This window comes from Rhodnius prolixus, unplaced genomic scaffold (assembly GCF_049639745.1).
Source record: "Rhodnius prolixus isolate KJV_2025 unplaced genomic scaffold, Rpr scaffold_5, whole genome shotgun sequence".
NCBI classification, from domain to species: domain Eukaryota; kingdom Metazoa; phylum Arthropoda; class Insecta; order Hemiptera; family Reduviidae; genus Rhodnius; species Rhodnius prolixus.
In genome coordinates this window covers 41,860,139-41,885,577 of record NW_027411624.1, presented here as the reverse complement: position 1 = coordinate 41,885,577, position 25,439 = coordinate 41,860,139, and the positions used below count along the sequence as shown (strand labels likewise).

At 36.0% G+C, this 25,439-nt stretch overlaps 1 protein-coding gene and 1 non-coding gene across 2 annotated transcripts in view; both read left to right on the top strand.

Moving 5' to 3' along the window:
* Positions 1–20,831, top strand: part of LOC141458368 (uncharacterized) — a 486,109-nt gene extending 465,278 nt beyond the window's left edge. The window contains exon 5 of the mRNA XM_074136245.1: positions 20,261–20,831. Coding sequence (XP_073992346.1) covers positions 20,261–20,468 — 208 coding nt within the window. The 3' untranslated portion in view covers positions 20,469–20,831. The remainder of the gene's footprint in view (positions 1–20,260) is intronic.
* On the top strand, positions 18,019–18,121 carry LOC141459044 (U6 spliceosomal RNA). Its single transcript, XR_012461373.1, has one exon. It is a non-coding gene; the product is annotated as a U6 spliceosomal RNA (small nuclear RNA).
* Positions 20,832–25,439: the final 4,608 nt, after the last annotated feature.

Sequence of the window (25,439 nt, the reverse complement as noted above, 5' to 3'; positions counted from 1 at the left end):
GGATTTTATTAAATGGTTAATATGAGAAATTTATAGTTAAATATGTTAGGCGGTTATAGGCTAGACCCGCAATGCTAAGATGTATTGTTGGTTTAGTGGGTTCGATTCCCAATCTTAAGCCTTGGATTTTATTAAATGGTTAATATGAGAAATTTATAGTTAAATATGTTAGGCGGTTATAGGCTAGACCCGCAATGCTAAGATGTATTGTTGGTTTAGTGGGTTCGATTCCCGGTCTAGAGGCCTTGTATTTTATTTAATGGTTAATAAAGGAAATTTACAGTAAAGTATGTTTGCTAATCACCTCCATCCACGACACCTAATTGGTAGTTAGACGTAAAGCCCCAAAAATCGGCAAGAGTTTCTCGTACTGCAATATGCAGTTTTGTAAATGAGGGGGATTCCTTCATGAGGAAATATGTGGCTCTGCAGCATCCTTATATTAAAAGAGAAGCTGGTGCAGGAGTTACGTTTTGGGCTGGGATTAAAACCTTATCAAATTGATGTCACATCGTATGCAACACAAAAAAAGGGATTGCGTCTTATTAATAATTATCTCAATATGTATAATATTTTTTAAAAATCTTCCAGATTATTGATCAGCATTCCTACTTCCGGCTAACTCCCTAATCCCAGGTAATTTTTAGTGGGCTATTGATTGGAAACCAAAATAAATAATTAGGGATGGTCGGCTACCTTTTTCTTCACCTTTCAGTGCATCTAAAATTTGTAATGCACTCCGTATTTGATGCAACATAAGCTAGCAGCTTTTCTGAGTGCATTGTGAAACCGAGCAACCCCGGACTAGAGTACTTTCAAACCAATTGCATTATCACAGAGCACTTAGTCGGCACAAGTAGAACAAGATATGGAATATAGGCAGCCTATATCCATATGGCTTTATCCCTTAGAAATGCTAGATCTTTTGAAGGAAAAGATAAACAGATTGTATGAATAGATGAAGGGTGTGGAGATACATAAAATAAAAGTATATTTCACCGGAAGTGAAGAAGAAATGGCTTCGACTTTTCTTTTGCTTCTTTTTCCGCCACACATTTCCTGTCCCCTACCGCGCCACCCCCACCAACCATTCAGAATGGAAGAATCTCTCCTTTCAAGACGCACACACATATTGAACATTTTGAAGCCAGCATCCTCTCAACGACCTAATATTGGAGTGTGGCTGTTCTGCAGCGCCATAGAGAGTAGCTCTTTATTACACAGATTCCTTTAGCAATATCATCTTTTAAGTGCTCTGCACGTTATTCATATACACAAACAACCTCACCGCCGCCCCCGCTCGCCCGCCCTCGTGCACACATGCAAGGAGGTTACACTTTATGAAAATGTAGTAGAGTAAGGTTAGGTGTTATGAGAAGTCCCTGATAATACCCGAAGACGACGGTTCCCATTTTCCATGCTTAGCAGTTTTCAAGCTCAGCTATTTCAGCCCAGATATTGCTGTGTCGCCCATTCATCTGGGACCTTATTGCTACTATAAACTGTACGCTTCCATCCTCTTTTGCCCTCTTCAAACTACTTTTATATCACCAAGAAAGTTGAAAACTACTTTTTTTTCTCATTTTATTTTGGTTTGTTAGTAAAAATACATTTTTCCAACTTTATTTCCTTATTTAATATTGTTTATTTCCATTTTGGGATGCTGAGAGGTCGTTGACAACAATAAGGTCAGTCACGCAGAAAGAAGCGTCAACTGCCTGTAGGTGTAGTTTTTGATTGAAATATCTACAGTTTTTTTGGGGGCTTTTTTTTTGGCATCAGCTTCCGCCATACAGCCAGCATCGTCCAAGGTGCTTATCACTAGAATATCACTCACTCTCCATTCTTACTTATAAATACATTCGCTTCACACATTCATCCCTCTACTATACACAACTATTTACATTCAAACTTACCAACTAATGGATGGACCAGTACTCTATATTCCTGCCATCCTTATTGCTTAACCGAAAATTAAAATCATCGTAATCTTCTCTAATCATTTTCTTCCATTCATTCTAATTCGACTATAACTTTTAAATACACTCATATTTCCTTAGCTAGTTCTGCTACAGATTGTTGGTGGAGAATATTATGTCTTCGTAGCGAAATGGTGCATCTAAATACCCTGTATATGTCGTCGAACATTCGTTTCCTTTCTACTCACATAACGTGGACATATCCATTATTATTCTGACCTGAAATCCTCCTCCTCATCATCAGCAATCTACGCAAAGAGGAAGAGGGCCTAACTATACAGTTCGTATGTTTGTAAGTATAGCTGAGCCGTTAAGTACTAGTCCGTAAAATCAGTAAAGATTTGAGGATAGCATTGTATTAGCAAGTTAATTAGGCAATTTGGAGCGTCTTCCGAGTAGTCTGTAAGGAGTGTGTAGTTTTGATTGAAATATCTACACTGTTGTAACTTTAGCTGAACCATAAAGTGCTAGTCCGTAAATCCGTAAAGATAGCATTGTATATCAATCGTTTCAAGTTAATTAGGCAATTTGGAGCGTCTTCCGAGTAGTCTGTAAGGAGTGTGTAGTTTTGATTGAAATATCTATACTGTTGTAATTTTAGCAGAACCGTAAAGTGCTAGTCTGTAAATCCGTAAAGATAGCATTGTATATCAATCGTTTCAAGTTAATTAGGCAATTTGGAGCGTCTTCAGAGTAGTCTGTAAGGAGTGTGTAGTTTTGATTGAAATATCTACACAGTTGTAACTTTAGCTGAACCGTAAAGTGCTAGTCTGTAAATCCGTAAAGATAGCATTGTAACATCAATCGTTTCAAGTTAATTAGGCAATTTGGAGCGTCTTCAGAGTAGTCTGTAAGGAGTGTGTAGTTTTGATTGAAATATCTACACAGTTGTAACTTTAGCAGAACCGTAAAGTGCTAGTCTGTAAATCCGTAAAGATAGCATTGTAATATCAATCGTTTCAAGTTAATTAGGCAATTTGGAGCGTCTTCAGAGTAGTCTGTAAGGAGTGTGTAGTTTTGATTGAAATATCTACACAGTTGTAACTTTAGCTGAACCGTAAAGTGCTAGTCTGTAAATCCGTAAAGATAGCATTGTAATATCAATCGTTTCAAGTTAATTAGGCAATTTGGAGCGTCTTCAGAGTAGTCTGTAAGGAGTGTGTAGTTTTGATTGAAATATCTACACAGTTGTAACTTTAGCAGAACCGTAAAGTGCTAGTCTGTAAATCCGTAAAGATAGCATTGTAATATCAATCGTTTCAAGTTAATTAGGCAATTTGGAGCGTCTTCAGAGTAGTCTGTAAGGAGTGTGTAGTTTTGATTGAAATATCTACACAGTTGTAACTTTAGCAGAACCGTAAAGTGCTAGTCTGTAAATCCGTAAAGATAGCATTGTAATATCAATCGTTTCAAGTTAATTAGGCAATTTGGAGCGTCTTCAGAGTAGTCTGTAAGGAGTGTGTAGTTTTGATTGAAATATCTACACAGTTGCAACTTTAGCTGAACCGTAAAGTGCTAGTCTGTAAATCCGTAAAGATAGTATATCAATCGTTTCAAGTTCTTCCGTCTTCCGAGTAGTCTTTTAAGTCTTATGAAGGTTAAAGATACGTACAAAAAGACACCAAATTCACTATACAAAAACTAAATTCTTGGAGCCGTTTCCTAAAAAATTACCACAATAAACCAAACCGGAAGAATGGATTGCATTTCCGGTTCATTGCTTAACTAATTGTTTCATGGTGGCACCGATTTAAAATAATATCTAATACCTTTTATATCCGGCGACAATTTTTCGTTTTTTCCATGTTATGCACAGAAACATTCACGACCAATTTGTAGGGACCAAATATTCTTAAGACATAACCCAAGATTGCCTCTAAAAAACTGAGAATTGAAAATATCTACATGGTCGCCATCTTGAGAGTAATTTAGACCAGCTGTTATCAACCGTTTCTGTTAACTAACATAAAAATAATTAAATAAAAATATATTATATTTTTAATATTTATATATTATTAATATATACGAGGGTCGTTTGAAAAGTCCGTGCAAAAATAAAAACTACTTAATTTTTTGGGGTAAACCTTTTTTATTTTTCAACATAGTCTCCTTTTAGGCTTATACGTACTCGTACACTTCGCCCAACGCTGCTTTAGTTTGTTGATCCCTTCCGAATAATAGGATTTGTCCAAGTCAAATAGCCATTAGTTTCTGCAATCACCTCCTCGTTTAAATAAAATCTTTTTCCCGCTAGCCATTTCTTCATATTGGGGAACAAATAGTAGTCCGAGGGAGCCAAGTCTGGAGAATAGGGGGGATGTGAAACGAGTTGGAACCCTATTTCCATTAATTTTGCGACCACAACTGCAGAGGTGTGAGCTGGTGCGTTGTCGTGATGGAAAAGGACTTTTTTGTGGGCCAATCGTGGGCGTTTTACTTGCAGCTCGGTTTTTCAAACGGTCCAATAACGATGAATAATATGCACCTGTAATAGTTTTACCCTTTTCCAGATAGTCGATTTTGGTCAAGCGTGAGCAATCGCGGCACACCCATCTTGCGGATAGCTTTGTCATGTCCAAATGTTGATGCAAAATATTATGTAGCCGTTCATTCGAGATGCCCACAGCACTAGCAATCTCACGCACCTTCACTCTTCTGTCCATCCATCACCATATCATGGATTTTATCAATGATTTCTGGAGTAGTAACCTCAACAGGGCGTCCAGAACGTTCAGCGTCACTTGTGCCCTATATGGCCACTTCGAAAATTTTGAAACCACTTATAAACTGTTCTAATCGAAGGTGCAGAGTCACCATAATGTTTATCAAGCTTTTCTTTAGTCTCCTCAGGCGTTTTGCCTTTAATAAAGTAGTGTTTAATCAAGACACGAAATTCTTTTTCGTCCATTTTTTGAAAATCACTCGACTTCCTCGATTCAAACGAATGCCAAACACAAAGAAATAGACCGATCTGGCTGCAACTTGGTGTGTGTTCTTCCAAGAGATGCTACTAACTAAACATAACCTCGATACGCGCCAGTGGTGCTATCTCTCTGACTTTGCACGGACTTTTCAAACGACCCTCGTAATTATTAAATAAAAAAAAATGTATAATATATCTTAATTAATCAAATAAATATAATACAAACAATTTTTTATTGTGTTCAACTTTTACTGTTTTCTTCCTACTCTTTTTTTCTTTCAGCACAGTAAATAAATAAATAAATAAAATATATTAAATACAAAAATAAACAAGCACAAAAAAACAAAAGTTTATCCTTGAATAAAGTTTATAGTAAACAAGTTTCGAAAAAAACACATAAACAAACAGCCATTATGTTTAGCTATAATGAAAATAACTTCTTGCATTGAATTTTTGACTAAAAAGTATGAATGACTCGATTGTTTTTCGAGTTTACGTACACCTGTCACGTTTTAACTCAAAATTCGATTGTTTGCTTCATATTTATATATGCATAAATATATATATGTTTATGTATATTATTTATTTATTTACAATTATCTATCCAATAATAATAGAATAGCGTGCTCTAAATGGCCTCCACATTACATTTACTGAGTTTTTTTTTTTTTTTGTTTTTACAAATAATGACAAAGTTGTTGATTGCTGCACCGTTTGTGCACGTTTTGTTTTATTTACGCGTTTGTTCCTGGTATGCACAGGAAGTTACCAATAACTTTTACTGCTGTCACAGTGAAGACAATAATATTCGTTAATATGGTGAAAGAATTATTTTTTCTTTTTCGGCACAGTGTTGATGGCGGCGGATATGATTCCAATTTAGGTCACCGCGGGGGAATGTGGAGGAAGATCAAAATTTTGGCTTGGTAAGGGAATACAGGTGATGAGATAAAAAAAAATCTGGCATGTACACTCTCATTACTTTGTCATTACTGCTATTCTAACCAAAGAGCAGATTTTGAAAGATACTTAATTAATTTTAGCTAATATTATCCAGATTTGTAAAAACTTAATAATACTTTAGAATGCTAGAAAAATAATTTTCCAATTCAAAAATTCATCTACAAATATATGTACATGAATCCAATAAAAATCGTTAGAGGCATTAAAAAAAAAAAATACATAAATCTATTCATTATGGAATTCTAATAGATACAACTACACCGTATCACACAGGACATATTTTACAGAAAACCTTTTAGAGGGAAGCCTACCCCAATACCAATCTGTCAGAACTTTTCTTGATTGAATTTTCTGCAAAATATATATACATATATATATATTGTAAAATGTAAAGGGAAATCGTTGGAACGATTATTGAGAAAACCTGAAAACATTTGAGTGAACGATCCATAGATTGAACGATCCACTAAGTGAACGATCTATTAGTTGAACGATCTATTGAGTGACGATCCATGGAGTGAAAGATCCATTAATGAACGATATATTGAGTGAACGATCCGTTAAGTGAACAATCCACTAAGTGAACGATCCACTAAGTGAACAATCCACTAAGTGAACGATCTATTGAGTAAACGATCCATTGAGTGAAACAGTTGAAAAATAATTAACACCTAACGTTCAATTAAAGCTTGCAGCTAGTGTTACCGCAAACAGCTAATTTAGCGTTCGTCATAACGATCCATGGAGTGAACGATCCATTAATGAACGATATATTGAGTGAACGATCCGTTAAATTAGTGGTTCTTAACCGGTGTTCCGCGGAACACGCGGTGTGCCGCGAATATGGTCCAAGTGTTCCGCGAAATTTCAATTTAAATGTATTGAAAATGAGAAACTTAAGAAAGATACGAAAACAAAAATCGTTCCTTTTTTTAAATTTGAATTTTCTGCTACCAAAGCTGGCCTATCTTTTTAAGTCATAGTCTTTTACAGCATTTTTCCAGTGGAATAACCTGTCTATTTTGAGGAAATAATCGTCTATTTCCAGGAAATTACCGTCTATTTTTAGGAAATAACCTTCTATTTCCAAGAAATAAACGCCTATTTTCAAAGACTAAAAGCAAATTTCTCTTTTTAAAACAAACTTTTTAGGTGATAGTTAAAATTATTACGTCAACCTTCTTAGGTTAAGTTTTCTTTTTGTATTTTTCTCTTAAACGTGTATTATCAAACAGGTTTATTTGCATGTATTTCCTTGTAAAAAGGACTTTTTACTTGGTGTCCAATACATTAACTAGATTAACCAAATTAACTACATTACCAGTAAAAAATATATTTCCAGGATATAACAACCCATTTCCAAGAAAAAACCGTCAAATTCGAAGAAATAACCGTCTAATTTGAAGAAATAACTGTCAATTTCCACGAAATGACCGTCAATTTCCACGAAATGACCGTCCATTTTCACAAAATGATCGTCCATTTCCACGAAATAACCGTCCATTTCCACGAAATGACCGCCTATTTCCAAGAAATAATTGCTTTTTTCCAGGGAATAATAACCCTTTTCCAGGAAATAACCTTCTATTTCCGAGAAATAAACGCCCATTTCCAGAGAATAAAAGCAAATTTCCACGATATAACCGCCCTATTTCATAGAAATAACCGTATATTTTTAGGAAATCACCGCAAATTTTCAGGGAAAAAATTGCACAGTTCTAGAAATCTACATATAATTACCCAAAATTAGCTACATTACCCAGAATAACCTACATTACCCAGGATTTTTACCGGAATTAATATTTTTATAAAAACATTGTTGGCAACGGGATGCACGCGTCACGACTTCAAAAACAGTGTAAAATAACAGCAGAAGTAGGGAAGAAAGGCAAAGCACTATAACTAAACCGGACATTGGACCATCTCATTAGCCAAAAGCAGGCCCATAGTTCCCACAGGAATACTGGGCAGTTTGGTGATTTAAATTTACTTGTTCTTTATTTGAAATATTCTATTTGTTCCCGCTTTTTTTTTTTTACTTTAAAATAGTTTGTTTTATAGTCCGGCCCTCCAACGGTCTGAGGGACAGTGAACTGTAAAAAGTTTGGGTTTTACATCACTTTTAGAGTCTCCGTATCTATCTCCTTAACAAAAGCTTCCAGCTTTAAAAGTAAAGAATAAGGGTTAATTCAACGATAAAAGGTACAACAAACCTGTTAGTTGATCCAAAAAAAAAATGGAAAACGCATAAGGTAACACTCAGGTGGAATTTGCCTTACCCACTGCTGGATCCTTTAATTGCTGGATAAGAGGAAGAAGCTACAGAGCGAAAGACCCAATTTCTCGGAAAGAAAACTGTGTTGGGTGGTACAAGTAGATTGTGAAAGAAAGGAAACCAGGCCTTGGAAAATTTTATAGTAAGCAAGGAAAAATATAAGGTTCATATAAAATGGAACTAGTTTTCTTTTTAGGTGTTAGTTAAAATTATTTTGTCAACCTTCTTGGTTTAAGTTTTCTTTTTGTATTTTTCTCTTAAATGTGTATTATCAAACAGGTTTATTTGCATGAATTTCCTTGTAAAAAGAACCTTTTATTTGGTGTCCAATATAATATATATATTATATATATATAATACTTTATTCAGTAAAAACATAAAATAACACTATTACATACAATACAGAAATAGGTGGAATTTGCCTTACCCACTGCTGGATCCTTTAATTGCTGGATAAGAGGAAGAAGCTACAGAGCGAAAGACCCAATTTCTCGGAAAGAAAACTGTGTTGGGTGGTACAAGTAGATTGTGAAAGAAAGGAAACCAGGCCTTGGAAAATTTTATAGTAAGCAAGGAAAAATATAAGGTTCATATAAAATGGAACTAGTTTTCTTTTTAGGTGTTAGTTAAAATTATTTTGTCAACCTTCTTGGTTTAAGTTTTCTTTTTGTATTTTTCTCTTAAATGTGTATTATCAAACAGGTTTATTTGCATGAATTTCCTTGTAAAAAGAACCTTTTATTTGGTGTCCAATATAATATATATATTATATATATATAATACTTTATTCAGTAAAAACATAAAATAACACTATTACATACAATACAGAAATAGCATGGCTACAAGCCGTCTGCTGTCCAATATATTAACTAGATTAACCAAATTAACTACATTACTAGTAAAAAATATATTTCCAAGATATAACAACCCTTTTCCAGAGAATGACCGTCTAATTCCAAGAAATGACCGTCTATTTCGAGGAAATAACCGTCTAATTCCAGAAAATGACCGTCTATTTCCAGGAAATGACCGTCTAATTTCAGGAAATGACCTTGAATGTAATATATACTTGAATGTAATGTATTATATATACATTATGTATATAATGTAATATATATATAATGTAACATATATCTTTTTTGAAAATTATATTCGATTTTTTATTATTCATTAATTTTAAGTTCTTGCTAAATACCGAATTTCAAATTTTTTAATGTTAGTGTTCCGCGAGAAAAATATATACATAATTGTGTTCCGCGTCTTTGAAAAGGTTAAGTGAACCACTGCGGTTAAGTAAACAATCCACTAAGTGAACGATCCAGTGAGTGAACGATCCATTAAGTAAAGCAGTTGAAAAATTATGAACACCTAACGTTCAAATTAAAGCTAGCTTGCAGCTAATGTTACCGCAAACAGCTGATGTAGCGTTCGGTATATTCTTGGCGTTATTAAAGAAGATTGTGAAAAATTAGAACTGCATTAAGAGAGTACTAATTGCAATAAGAAATGATAATAGTAAATTTTTCGTACCAGAATTAAACTCAGCCAAATGAGATGAAAAATAAGAATTATATTGCTGTACGTTTGTACGTACGTGCGTGTGTAAGAGAGAGGTTTAGATAAAAAAAAAAGGGACCCACTTTCACACGTGTACTCACGTGTTGCTTAGCAACAAGACTATAAACAACACGTGTGCTGTATATTGCTGCCTCCACTTCTTCTCCCTTCATAATCATCTCCTTGTTAAAATAAAACCGGTCCTCTTAAGTTCCTTCCTTTTTTGCTCTTTTTCTTGGGGGGGGGGGGGAAAGGCGGACCTAACCCCTCAGGGTGCTAGCACGTTGGTGCCGCGTTACATGGAGCTGAGAGAGAGACAAACAGTAAGAAGAAAAAGAAGAAGAGAGAACTCGGTAAGTCACGGCCAAGATCCCCTTACTGATGACGGGGCGCAGTCCCTGTTCTTAGACAGACCTCGAAGAACCGGTTTCCATCTTGTGGGTGAGCAACCACAAAGAAGCGTTCTCTTCAGCTTTCTTACTTCGCTCATTATCTACAGAAATTATTCTTCTTCTACCAACCCATTTTTAGCTTTATCATCTTTACCACGATTACAACTAAAATCGTACCTATTTTTTTCCATGCAGGCTAGCTTAAAGCTCGAATACCAAATTAGGTGTGGGTAGTAAACTTAGTATTTTAATGTTCATTTCTCATTAACTGCGGGCTTTAATTAAGTATCAAGTCGTTTCTTGCATTACTGATACTTCCGGGTACTTAGTTTTAAGGACAAGTCCCCCTGAGAAGACCAAGTCGAAATTTTTGCCACATCTGTGCAATTTTCAGTTTTAGAGCTACTTGATAAACACACACTCTAAATCAGCTGATCGAAAAGTGCCACTTAATTAAATCGATTTTCAAAGTTGGTGTACTGATTTTTGTAATTTTGTAGTAAAAATTTTTATTTGTATCAAATTTCCCACAAAATTTGATAAAATATACTGATGTTTATTATTTCTGAAGTGGGAGAACCCAGGTTCAAATTCAGCTACATGCCCTTAGATTATCCTAAGGCTACCGTGGCGCCTTCCAACTTAAAGAGCGTCAACAACTGAGCTCTTGGGCGCTAGGAGCTTTTTTTAAAGCTCACTGTCCAGCGATGATAACAAGAGCATATTGTCTATAGACCGGCAATGCATTAAAAAAAAAAAAAAAGCTCCGGACGCCAATAAGCTCAGTTGTTGATGCTCTTTAAGTTGGAAGGCGTCACGGTAGCCGAGCGGTTATAGTCTAGACCCGCAAAGCTAAGATGTATTGTTGGTTTAGTGGGTTCGATTCCCCTGTCTTAGGCCTTGGACTTTTATTTAATGTTTAATATGAGAAGTTTACAGTAAAGTATGTTAGGCGGTTATAGGCTAGACCCGCAATGCTATGATGTATTGTTGGTTTAGTGGGTTCGATTCCCCGGTCTTAGGCCTTGGACTTTTATTTAATGGTTAATAAAAGAAATTTACTGTAAAGTATGTCAGGCGGTTATAGGCTAGACCCGCAATGCTATGATGTATTGTTGGTTTAGTGGGTACGATTCCCCGGTCTTAGGCCTTGGACTTTTATTTAATGGTTAATAAAAGAAATTTATAGTGATGTATGTCAGGCGGTTATAGGCTAGACCCGCAATGCTATGATGTATTGTTGGTTTAGTGGGTTCGACTCCCCTGTCTTAGGCCTTGGACTTTTATTTAATGGTTAATAAAAGAAATTTACTGTAAAGTATGTCAGGCGGTTATAGGCTAGACCCGCAATGCTATGATATATTGTTGGTTTAGTGGGTTCGATTCCCCGGTCTTAGGCCTTGGACTTTTATTTAATGGTTAATAAAAGAAATTTACAGTAAAGTATGTTAGGCGGTTATAGGCTAGACCCGCAATGCTATGATGTATTGTTGGTTTAGTGGGTTCGATTCCCCTGGTCCTAGGCCTTGGATTTCATTTAATGGTTAATATGAGAAATTTACAGTAAAGTATGTTTGCTAGTCGCCTCCGTCCATGACACCTAATTCGGTAGTTGGACGTTAAGCCCCGCCTGAAAAAAATAGGCGATTACTTTACTTTAATTTACTCTTTAAGTTGGGGAATAAGGAAAAGAAAAAGTGAATCGTGTTTACATCAGATTTTGTTTTTTTGTTTTAAACATTTTCTAAAATATTTGAATTTTCAAAATAAATATTAGGAGATTAGACTTCAAAGAGCTACATTTGAAAAAGTCGTTTCAGAGTTTTTTTTTTTAAGAGGGAGAGAGAGAGAGAGAATGAATTCGTGAGAAAGAGCTCCTCTCACTACAACCATCCTGTTTTTGATGCTATAAAAGATTTTGGATTTGCCGTCCCTCCATTATGGGGCCGAGAGGGTAACTGATTTAGGGCCAGACCTGCATGACCGGGTAATAAAATTTCATTCTTTTTTCAAGGTTTTTTTTTTCTTTTCTTTTCTTTGTCCAAAGACTTCTTTCGGCTGTCATTGGTCTCTCCTTAAATGTGTATTTTAGATGCATTTTGTTATTCTTTTATTACTGGACATTGAAAAATTTATTATCTGTGATAATCATTTAGATATTAAGGCAGTTATCTTTTGGGAGGGGGGAATTGTTGGCGTTTATTGTTATTTTGTCTAAATTTTGTTATTTTGTCATTGTTATTTTGTTTCAGATATTCATACTTATTCATAGCATAAATATAATTTTTTTTTGTTTTTAACAATTATAATTTAACAATAACTCTGTAAAACTAAGCCCCGATTTTGGTAAGCAGGCTTCCCTACTTAACATTTAAGTGCCATCCTGCTCTTACGCCTAGAATTGTAATCGTATCAAAATTATAGACACATAAACCAATGAATGAAAAGATATTCGATTCAAAATTTTTTTTTACAGTTTTCACGACTTTAGGAGGGGAGTTTGCCGCCTCCAATTGGAGGCTATAAATGAGCACTTATCCTTAAAAAAGAGGGAATTGTTATGGGATTCAGTAAATTGAGTATAAAGTGGGTAGCGTATTTATTAATGATGCATATTTAAAAGTGGTTTGTAAAATATTTTTTGTGAAAAATTGGATACGCAGGTGGAAAAAGGAAAATATTAAGGAGAATATTTTTTGGACCTGCGAGGACAGAGGAAGGCTTCAGAACCAAGAAGTAGCTGAACTGTTTGGTGAGTTTTGCACAAAAAGGCAGGAAGACTACGATGGTTGGGGCACATGGAGGATAAATAAAAGGGCTCCAAAGAGAGCCATTGTATGGGCGGGATAAGGCCCCCGAAGCAGACCACAATGCTGAGATGGCTGAGGGACGTGGAGGACAGACGATGTGGAGGCGGTTGGGCCCTGCACGGTTGGAGAACGGCTGCAAGGGACCCGTGAACGGTGGAACGGCTGTTGGAGGCTGAGGTCTCCAGGCCCTTCATGGGTTGTGAAGACCAGGGAGTAGTAGTAGTAGTAGTAGTAGTTGTAGTATTAGTAGTAGTAGTTGTAAAATTAGTAGTAGTTGTAGTATTAGTAGTAGTAGTTGTAGTATTAGTAGTAGTAGTTGTAGTATTAGTAGTAGTAGTTGTAGTATTAGTAGTAGTTGTAGTATTAGTAGTAGTTGTAGTATTAGTAGTAGTAGTTGTAAAATTAGTAGTAGTTGTAGTATTAGTAGTAGTAGTAAATTTTTTTGTAGATCTGGTGAATTGTAATTTGATCGGCTAGCAAACTTTAAATCAGCCCCCCAAATTAATTGTTTAAGAGACGTTGAAATTTTGTTAATCCACAAATCGTGATTTCAGGAAAGCCAGGTGAGAATGTTCATTTAGTGACGACAGATGACGTCATTCTTCTCTTATTTCTCATTCTCATTTAACACTCCTATCTTCTCTTGTAGAGACAACATTCCACACTCTTTACTCATTATCTCTTTTCGGCTCAACCAAACTTTCTCCTCTCTCCTTCCACAATATTCTCATCCTAAAGAGACTCCACCTTGGACACGGTTTATTCTCCTCTCTTGCAAACCTCTTCAGAATAGATATCCCCCCCCCCGTGTTTTTGAACATAATCTCTTCGTTTTGTAATAACAAGCGTCCCTATTTCTCTCATTTGGCGTCCCCCATTTTAATGGGCTCACACTGTTTCTAAACCTTTCTTTCTCTAATATTCTCCCTGAATCTAGTTAACATTTTACAGAATCATAATTGTATTCTCATCTCCTCTCTCTCTCAGTTCGCTCTCAATTATTTACTTCCTCATTTCTTTTTATCGATTATTATTGTAGCATTTTAATGAAACGTTTATACAAACGTCAACATCATTACGTTTTCAATTAACTTCTAAATGAATAAATTAACGGGATGGTATTTTACAGCACGGACTGAGGCAATTGTTGTGAATAAGTCAAGCGTGTCAGACTTAGCATTTAGGATAATTTCTATTAACTGAAAACCGTTTGGAATTTCAAAAATATATGTTTTAGCTGGTATTGAATTTAATCCAGCTAATCATGCAAGCAGTGTTTTTTAGTAAACTACATTTGATGAAGAGAGTGGCATTAAAAGAGAAACCTTGACGATGTTGGAAGTAAAAAAGATCTGGGAAGAACAATATAAGCTTTTCAATTGGGGTCAAAATTGTGAATCTGTCTCCAAGTTTTAAGTTCAAGTTATCAAAATAATTAGAGTAGAATAAATCATTAATCTAGATCAAAAAATTGAGCAAATTATTGCTCAATATGATGGAATAAAATGGTGGTCAATTTTTTTTTTTTTTTAATTTATTTTGTGATTTACAATCTGTATAAATATATACAATAGGTAAATAGGAGGTAAACAAGATGAACTGATGCGGGAGGAGCAGGAGGAGAGAAACTACCCAGCGGTAGCACTCTCTATAGGAGAGAGGAGAATGTGAGGAGGAGAGAGGAGAGATAGGAGAATAATGACGTTTTGTTCTTCAGATTTCAAGGAAGTCGCGGGGCCACTGGCGACTCAGTCTGCGAGGAGTATTAGGGATGTCAGAGGAAGCGAGAGACAGTACAAGAGGATTAGAGCTAGTCGAGAGAGTAGTATGGAATTTTTGGTATTTAGTCTTGGCGAGTTGGTCTATGAAGGGAATGTTGAGGTCGTTGAGGAAGAGTGAGGTTAGTCACCGTAGAAAGGAGAGTCAGCTATCTGTCGGCAGGAGTTTTGACTGAAATGTCTTGTACAGTCCGTATGTTTGTAGATTTGGCTGAACCCCACACAGCTCTAGTCCTGTAAGTCCCACACAGGTTTGAGGATGGTATTGTATAGTACTCGTTTGAGTTCAATGGGCAATTTGGAGCGTCGTCCAAGTAGTCTGTAAAACAGTTTCGCACGTTTTGTCATTGCTTTATCTTTTAAGTCTAGTGTGTGGGTTCCACGTGAGTCTTTTGTCTATGTAGAGCCCAAGGTAGCGCACCGGATCAGTACAAGGAAGAGGATTGCTGTTGAAGGTGGGCAATTAACACATTTCTTGAATCTCAAGTCGGCTCAAAAATTTCTGGAACATTTTGGCCGAAAGAACGTAATGCTACTCTTTCATTTACTGTTCTGTTTTCAAGTTTTTTGCGTTTCATTATTATTTTTTTTGGTCGAAGTCGAAAAAAAGAAAAGAAAAACCTAATTCCTGAGCAATTGTCCTTTTTTCTCCTTGATTTCCCAACAGAAATCCTGCCGAGGGTGATTCATTTCACTTCTTTCTCTTTAATCAACATGAAACAAAAAATGACTCTAGTGTGAACTCCTGATCCTCCTGATCTCTTGATAAAAAAAAACTTTTATCTCTTGATAAAAGTCAAAGAGATGATCAAAACTTCCCCTCTCAAAGCTCCATTTTTTTTTTTAACGGAATAGTAGAGGCGGATCTTCGGAAATCCATTGTTCCGCAAAAGCCTTTTTGCTAGCCACCGATCTCTATTTACTCTGTGGTTAATACCAAAGAAACCTTTAACAAAGGTCCTCTCTCCTCTTTGCGTAGATTGCTGATGAGGAGGAGGATTTCAAACATATAATAATGGATATGTGGAGTAGAAAGGAAACGAATGTTTGACGACCTATATACAGGTATTTTTAGATGCAACATTTCGCTACGAAGACATACGTATTCTCCAGCAACATCCATGTGCTTAAATCTATGGCAGAGCTAGCAAAGAAATATGAATGTATTTAAAATTTATAGCCGATTAGAATGAATGGAGAAGGATTACGGTGATTTTAATTTCGGTTAAGCTCTAAGGATGGCAGGAATATAGAGTACTGATCCATCCATTAGTTGTAAGTTTGTATGTAAATAGTCGTATATAGTAGAGGGATGAATGTGTGAAGCGAATGTATTTATAAGTAAGAATGTATTTATAAGTATGAATGTGTGAGTGACATTCTAGTGATAAGCACTTAGACGATGCTGTCTGTATGGCGGAAGTCAATGCCCAAAAAAAGGCCAAAAAAAAAAACCTTTAACAATATTAAAAGTAATGGGATACGGAAGTAAGAGAAAGGTCAAGTGGGTCAGGATTTCTGTGGGCCTAGAAACATTTACTTCCGCTGGAATCTGCTGTCTTCTGGATGATACCTGGAACGTGATTAAGCTCTAATGTCTCCAGGTATTTCAGATCGTCGACCCCCTACAGAACTATATTAATAGAAACATATGTACTCTGTACAGTACAAAGCTCAGTACGAACAAATTGTAGAGGGTGCAGGGTACCCCACTGTTGTTACTAATGTAGTGAGTAACCTCCGTTCTGAAGGGCATTGTACTAAAAATACTCTCTAAATGGTTAAACATATACAACCACACTCGACCCTTTGCAGGGTAAAGGGCTGCGCTACAAGTGAACTCCCTACATACTGGTCCACTGTGCTAGGCACTATTTTCGGTATACGTATATGACATGTATGCTTTGTTAAAGATAACTGTTTCTGTAACTAAGTTTGCACTAAACGAACTTATAACCTGGAAATATAGGCAACAACTGTATTTGGTAAACGGTATTCAAAGGGATGGACCAAAAAAGGCAAAAAAGAAACCCCCGAAAGGGGGTCAATATCTTTTATACTTTCATGCCTAGCCTTAAGTTATTGCAGTTCGCCAGGGTTTCCAGGATAGGGGCCGATACACTACATCACATCCACTGATGGGCATGCCCTTTCCATCCTTACATTACCCAGTCGAAATATCCCAACTTCCAGCGCCGTTCTTACAGTTCTCCCAATTTTTTTTACTCAACTCCTTCCAATTTCCTCAAATGGAGAGTTAAAACGCACAAAAATGGCAAACTATAACGTTCATCCTGGAATGAATCATCAACACTTCTTCGTACCCGTAACAGGTAGCACTTCCGAGATACCCTAACTTCGACCCTACATTAACAAGCTTATTAATTCTTCTTAAGACTTATTTGTAATAAAAAAAAATATCATGTTATTGAAAAAAATTCGCTGTAGAGCACACTATAATAAAGAAGGGATAGCTCGCTAAAACGTGTCATGACAATGTATTGTACGGTTCCACAAACTGAATAAAAGTAAAGTAAAGTGAAGTAACGCCAATTTTTTACTGGCTGGCTTTACGTCCAACTACCACAAATTAGGTGTCGTGGACGGAGGCGACTAGCAAACATAATTTACTGTAAATTTCTTTTATTAACCATTAAATAAAATCCAGGGCCTAGAGACTGGGAATCTAACCCACTAAACCAACAATACATCTTAGCATTGCGGGTCTAGCCTATAACCGCCTAACATACTTTACTATAAATTTTGCTTATTAACCATTAAATAAAATCCAAGGCCTCTAGACCAGGGCCCTATCCCTACAAAGAGAAAACTCTTATCGATTTTCAAAAATATATAATAAATAACTTGGCCGCCTAGAGTTGTTCGTTTAGTTAAAACTGTTTTTTAAGTGTGCTTACGAACGAACACACCTGTACACTGTTGAGAAAATAAAGAGTGTGCGTGTCACCGACATGCCCTCTAGGCTACAGGCTGCCCCAGGTTTTTGGAAATTGACCGAACACACTCAATTTAGCTGTATTCCCCTTGCAGTATAATCACTTAGTAACCATTTCAAGGGACAATTTTTATTTTTTTTAAAAAAACCCCGCATAATTATACTCTCCTGAGCTTTTATTTCGCCCGTGTTTAATTTTGTTCACTGTAATTTTTACTTTTCTTTTACCCACACAAGTTTATTAATTGCTTTTTCTGGTGATTTATCCAACAGTTTCATCATTTACTGTTCAAATCCTGTCCATAAAGAACTTAGTAAAATGTGAAAGAAAGAACTATGACAATGCTGTGGTGCGTAATGTTTGTCCTGACGTAAATGAAAGCAAACTCGCTTCGGCGGTACATATACTAAAATTGGAACGATACAGAGAAGATTAGCATGGCCGCTGCGTAAGGATGACGCAAAATCCTGAAGCGTTCCACATTTTTTTACGAGACCTGCAAAGCTAAGATGTATTGTTGGTTTAGTGGGTTCGATTACCGGCCTTGGCCTTGGATTTTATTTAATGGTTAATATGAGAAATTTATAGTAAAGTATGTTAGGCGGTTATAGGTTAGACCCGCAATGCTAAGATGTATTGTTGGTTTAGTGGGTTCAATTCCCCTGGTCTAGGCCTTGGATTTTATTTAATGGTTAATATGAGAAATTTATAGTAAAGTATGTTAGGCGGTTATAGGTTAGACCCGCAATGCTAAGATGTATTGTTGGTTTAGTGGGTTCGATTCCCGGCCTTGGCCTTGGATTTTATTTAATGGTTAATATGAGAAATTTATAGTAAAGTATGTTAGGCGGTTATAGGCTAGACCCGCAAAGCTAAGATGTATTGTTGGTTTAGTGGGTTCGATTCCCGGCCTTGGCCTTGGATTTTATTTAATGGTTAATATGAGAAATTTATAGTAAAGTATGTTAGGCGGTTATAGGTTAGACCCGCAATGCTAAGATGTATTGTTGGTTTAGTGGGTTCAATTCCCCTGGTCTAGGCCTTGGATTTTATTTAATGGTTAATATGAGATTTATAGTAAAGTATGTTAGGCGGTTATAGGTTAGACCCGCAATGCTAAGATGTATTGTTGGTTTAGTGGGTTCGATTCCCGGCCTTGGCCTTGGATTTTATTTAATGGTTAATATGAGAAATTTATAGTAAAGTATGTTAGGCGGTTATAGGCTAGACCCGCAAAGCTAAGATGTATTGTTGGTTTAGTGGGTTCGATTCCCGGCCTTGGCCTTGGATTTTATTTAATGGTTAATATGAGAATTTTATAGAAAAGTATGTTAGGCGGTTATAGGTTAGACCCGCAATGCTAAGATGTATTGTTGGTTTAGTGGGTTCGTTTCCCCGGTCTCTAGGCTTTGGATTTTATTTAATGGTTAATAAGAGAAAATTACAGTAAAGAATGTTAGGTGGTTATAGGCTAGACCCGCAAAGCTAAAATGTATTGTTGGTTTAGTGGGTTCGATTTACCCGGTCTAGGCCTTGGATTTTATTTATGGTTAATATGAGAAATTTACAATAAGGTATGTTAGGCGGTTATAGGTTAGACCCGCAAAGCTAAGATGTATTGTTGGTTTAGAGGGTACGATTCCCCGGTCTCTAGGCTTTGGATTTTATTTAATGGTTAATATGAGGAATTTACAGTAAAGTATGTTAGGCGGTTATAGGTTAGACCCGCAATGCTAAGATGTATTGTTGGTTTAGTGGGTTCGTTTCCCCGGTCTCTAGGCTTTGGATTTTATTTAATGGTTAATAAGAGAAAATTACAGTAAAGAATGTTAGGTGGTTATAGGCTAGACCCGCAAAGCTAAAATGTATTGTTGGTTTAGTGGGTTCGATTTACCCGGTCTAGGCCTTGGATTTTATTTATGGTTAATATGAGAAATTTACTATAAGGTATGTTAGGCGGTTATAGGTTAGACCCGCAAAGCTAAGATGTATTGTTGGTTTAGTGGGTTGGATTCCCGGTCTAGGCCTTGGATTTTATTTAATGGTTAATATGAGAAATTTACAATAAGGTACGTTAGGCGGTTATAGGCTAGACCCGCAATGCTAAGATGTATTGTTGGTTTAGTGGGTTGGATTCCCGGTCTATAGCCCTAGGATTTTATTTAATGATTAAATGAAAAATAGTAAAGTACGTTATCTAGTCTCCTCCGTCCACGACACCTAGTAAATGGTAGTTGGATGTTAAGCCCCGCCTGAAAAAAAAATAGGCGATTACTACTATTACTACTACTAATGAAAGTAATGAACGAACGTATTCAAGAAAATGATGATGAAGGGGGAAAACCTTTTTCTTTCTCCGAATTTCTTTTACTGCAATTCTTACAATCGTGAAAACAGTATACTGATGATTTTTTTCATCCAGTTGGTAAATTTTCCAGTGTCTGTAAGAAGAATAGAGTTTTTCTATAAGTGGCACTCTTCAGAGTGTCAAATCCTCCCAAAAAAAATTTTTCTAAAATAATTATTCACCAATAAAACTTTTTCCCTATAAAAATTAAAATGGACACTATTTCTCAGTTTTATTGCTTTTAATAATTCTTGTATTTTCTTTTCTTTTCTGTTACAGAATCGATGTGGACTATGATCTACTGCCGATTGAAACGAACAAATTTAAGACTAAAAGCTTAAGAAAGACGGTAATCAACGTTAAGGGTGCAAAAGCTCATCATGAACTCAACGCTGAGAGAAACTATTCACGTTTAATCAACAAAGTGCGACTATCGTCTTTTACATTCAACAAAGTAACACCTACTTCGGGGTCAATGCCTAAATGATTTAGAAGTTTATGGCCCCCTCCTCAAGAAAAAAAAAAATACATGAAATAAATTAGGGAATATTGCAATCGATATATCGATATTGCAATCGATATGTAAAGTTAAAAGAAAAGAAAGTAGAAAAATACAGATAACTAGTTTTTGCTAGTTGAGTTCATTGCCTTCATTTTATTTAGTTATTGGGGGGGGGGGTAACGGAAATAAATCTGGTACAGACAGACATACGGCTTCCTGTGGCCACTGTTTACGTAATTACATTTTCTCTGAACTTAAGAATTTGAACTCTAAAAGTGGTTATCATGAATATTACACGTGTTCACTTTAACCGTACGATTATTGATTAAAAAAAAAAAAAAAAAAAAATCGCCTAAAATTAAGAAAAACTATATTTAATGATATACAGTTCCGGTTTGTCAATTTCCTTTAAATTTTAAATGTCCAGAAATACGCTCTATCAAATTTCCCCCCTCCAAAAAAAATGATACAAATAAAATTTATATAACTACTAAAATACGATCAAGATACCAAGTTCAAGGAATATCTTACTTAAGAAACCAAAGTTTTTGAGAAAATGAGAAAAATAGAAAAACCTGAGAAATCGATGCAGTAAAGTGCCACATTTGGATTGGGCTGATTTTCTCTGAAAGATTATTATTAGGGGAGATCCTAAACCGGATATAAAATTCAAACTTTCTGTGATTGGTTGTGTTTTTGAGATATGGTGAACACACCAGTATACGTATAAACAGTACAGTCAAATTTATAAAAACTGTTTTATTTCCTTTTTTTTGGGGGGGGGGGACTCACAGGATCTCACAATATATATTTCCGGCGGACATTTTTTTTTTTTTGCGTTTATTGTGCTACAATCAGCGCGTCAGCGCTATAAGTAACAATGATAGAATAGAGTAATAAATGATAAGGTAACGAGTGGAGAAGTTACCTCCAGTGCTAATACTCCAAAACATTAGACTGTTAGTCCCACTCTCTTCACTTGAGAGGAGATCAAGAGACCACTGTCTCTTTTAAGACGTCTTATCCGGGTTGTCAGGAAGAGTTCTAGAAGCAGAGATTTTGTCAGCTAGAGGATTTATATGAGATTGCAGGCTGAAATGGAGTTTTCTATATCGTGTTTTCTGCGACTTTCGGTGATAAAAGGAATGTTAAGGTCAGTGTGTATAGTCCAGGTTGGAGCGTTTACAATAGATCGAAGTGTTTTAGATTGAAGGGATTGAATCCTTTGAAGATTGGAGCGTTTTGTTGAACCCCACAGCTCTATTCCATACGCCCAGATGGGCTTCAAAATAGAAGTATAAATTAGTCTTTTGTTGTCCAGAGAGAGTTTCGATCTATTGTCTAAGAGTCTTTTAAGTAGTCGATAGCGTCTGTTTAGTTCAGTTTTTTTTTAAGTCTTCGGTCTAAGCTATAGCCCAAGGTAGCCGGGCAACGTTCACTACTGGTAGAGGTGTTTAGGTTATAGAAGACTGAAGGAGGAGGAATAACGACGAAGAGTGAAGGTGATATTTTGAGACTTTGGTTTCATTAAGCATTAATAGCCCATCTCTTGAACCACTGTTCTAATGAGGAGAGATGTGGCTGTAGATTTCTGGGAGCTATTATAGGATCATGATTAGTAGACTGTAAGGCGGTATTGTCTTCGGTGGACATTTGAAAACGAAAATCCAACACGATTAACCAATATTTCCTCTGAGTAAATTACAGAAAGTGGAACTGCTTGAATTTCGACAAACAGAGGAAGTTATTAGAAACTTGAGGGAAGGAAGAATTATTTCCAGTTTAGTAGCTCTTAGCCATACGGTGCACGGCAGGAATCTTTTCTTCCTGTCTAGGATTGGAAAAACTATGATTTTCGCCCGGAACAATAAATTGTTGATAAGAAAATTTACGGAAATTCCACGCTCCTCCATTGGAGGAGCCCCCAATTCAATTTTTATTTAGCCTACAAATCTAAATAATATTTTTTCAGTATTTCTAAACAGAATACTTGCTGATCCAGAACTGCACACTTTCTAGATAAAGTCCAATAAATGGACATCTCGTGACAACGTCTAAAAAAAAACATAAATTTATTGGATATCAGATAATGGCGAGGCGAACATTTATCCTGTAACAATCTAGAGTCACGTGAGGTAGTGAACAATATGAAAGTTTACATTTAAAAAGAGAAACAACAGGAAAACAAAAGAAGGAAAAGAACTTCTTTTTTTTACCGGAAGTAATTATTTTTCACGAGTGCTGTGAGCAAAGCAAAGTAACAGGCTAGCTCCTCAGGCGAGCTTCAAGTCCAAATTAGGTGTCGTGGACGGTGGCAATTAGCAAACATACTTTACTGTAAATTTTTCATATTAACCATTAAATAAAATCCAAGACCTAGACCGGGGGAATCGAACCCACTAAACCAACAATACATCTTAGCTTTGCGGGTCTAGCCTATAACCGCCTAATAATACTTTACTGTAAATTTTTCATATTAACCATTAAATAAAATCCAAGACCTAGACCGGGGGAATCGAACCCACTAAACCAACAATACATCTTAGCTTTGCAGGTCTAGCCTATAACCGCCTAACATACTTTGATATAAAGTTCTCATATTAACCATTAAATAAAATCCGAGGCCTAGTGACCGGGAATCGAACCCCACTAACCAGCAATACATATTAACTTTGCGGGTCTAGTCTATAACCGCCTAACATACTTTGATATAAAGTTCTCATATTAACCATTAAATAAAATCCAAGGGCTAGAGATCAGGAATCGAACCCACTAAACCAACAATACATCTTAGCTTTGCAGGTCTAGCCTATAACCGCCTAACATACTTTGATATAAAGTTCTCATATTAACCATTAAATAAAATCCGAGGCCTAGTGACCGGGAATCGAACCCCACTAACCAGCAATACATATTAACTTTGCGGGTCTAGTCTATAACCGCCTAACATACTTTGATATAAAGTTCTCATATTAACCATTAAATAAAATCCAAGGGCTAGAGATCAGGAATCGAACCCACTAAACCAACAATACATCTTAGCTTTGCAGGTCTAGCCTATAACCGCCTAACATACTTTGATATAAAGTTCTCATATTAACCATTAAATAAAATCCAAGGGCTAGAGATCAGGAATCGAACCCACTAAACCAACAATACATCTTAGCTTTGCAGGTCTAGCCTATAACCGCCTAACATACTTTGATATAAAGTTCTCATATTAACCATTAAATAAAATCCGAGGCCTAGTGACCGGGAATCGAACCCCACTAACCAGCAATACATATTAACTTTGCGGGTCTAGTCTATAACCGCCTAACATACTTTGATATAAAGTTCTCATATTAACCATTAAATAAAATCCAAGGGCTAGAGATCAGGAATCGAACCCACTAAACCAACAATACATCTTAGCTTTGCGGGTCTAGCCTATAACCGCCTAACATACTTTACTGTAAATTTCTCATATTAACCATTAAATAAAATCCAAGGCCAAGAGATCGGGAATCGAACCTACTAAACCAACAATACATCTTAGCTTTTCAGGCTTTGCTATGGCGCTTGAGAAATATGTGGGAAGATTTTAGGTTGGATTAAGAGGTTAATCGAGAAATATCTCCAGTAGGACGATAATCTCTGGTAAAAAAAAAACTTCTCGTTTTATTTCGTTGCGGAAAGATTATGGTAGGCTTCCCTCTAAAAAAAAGTACCATTTCCGGTACAATTAGGAAGTGTGATTTTTCGTAGACGATCATTTAGTTATCAATTGGTTAAATATTTATTCCATGAAAATGGATTTTTAAGAAGGGGGTTCTTTGACGTCATACATTGCTCAAAAATAATTTTCATTTTAGCGAACCTTTGAAGCAAAGTAATATTTAGTAACTTGGAGAATTTTAGCAGGAGTCGTGTGTTCATAGAAGACACTCTCTTTTTTTTTACATTTTCCCTGTTACTTTAGTAAACAAAACTATATAGTATAGTACGGAATATTATTACATTTAGGATAACATAAATCTCCCATAAAATAGGAGCTACCACATTGAAAGTAATTTATACGTTTCACACACGGAGAGCAGCAGTAGATGGAGCGTATAATCTTAGCTTTTATTTAGTTTTTCTCGTCTCTGTTTCCCCCCCTTAGCCCCCTTCTCCTGCATGTAGTCCGTTCTCACTGTGTTGTGATGTGAAAAAAAAGAGTAGATTTGGTCAATGGAGCTGAGGAAGTATTTTTTCCAGAAGAATAACAGGAGAATACGGCCAGCCACTACGTGAAGAATGGCCTCAGTTAGGGAAAGCAACAGAGATAGTTTCCATTGACAAATGTTTTCTCTTACAAGATATTATAATTTTTCTCAGGCTTGTTAAATTTATCGGAAATAAGAACATTGCAATTTTTACTTCCTCTTTCTTATAGATACGGCTGTAACATTACGGCACAACTTACGCAATACTTACTAAAAACAAAGGTTTCTGCCCTTTCTAAAAATTCTGGCTTCCTGTACTATCCAAGACTTAGTGGCCATAGTTGAACCCTACTGTAACAGCCGCAGACGAGTTATGATGCTAACAAGAAGGCTGGAGATGGAGGATTTTGGAAGAAAAAAGACATACCTGCTCGAAGGAACAACTAAAACCTTACCATCATCATTCATCGCAGTCACTCATCATCAACATTCAGTTAGATCGATTGAAAAATATTGTGTGATTTTATCAGTTGTAGCATGCATATACTGTGTGTGTGTATATATTTCTTGATTATTCGATATTTCTAGATTATTCGATATTTCTTGATTATTCGATATTTCTCGATTATTCGATATTTCTCGATTATTCGATATTTCTCGATTATTCGATATTTCTCGATTATTCGATATTTCTCGATTAAGTTATGATCATTGAGTTAGAGAAAGTTTTGACATCATTATTTTTTTTACCACTTGTGCGTAAACATGG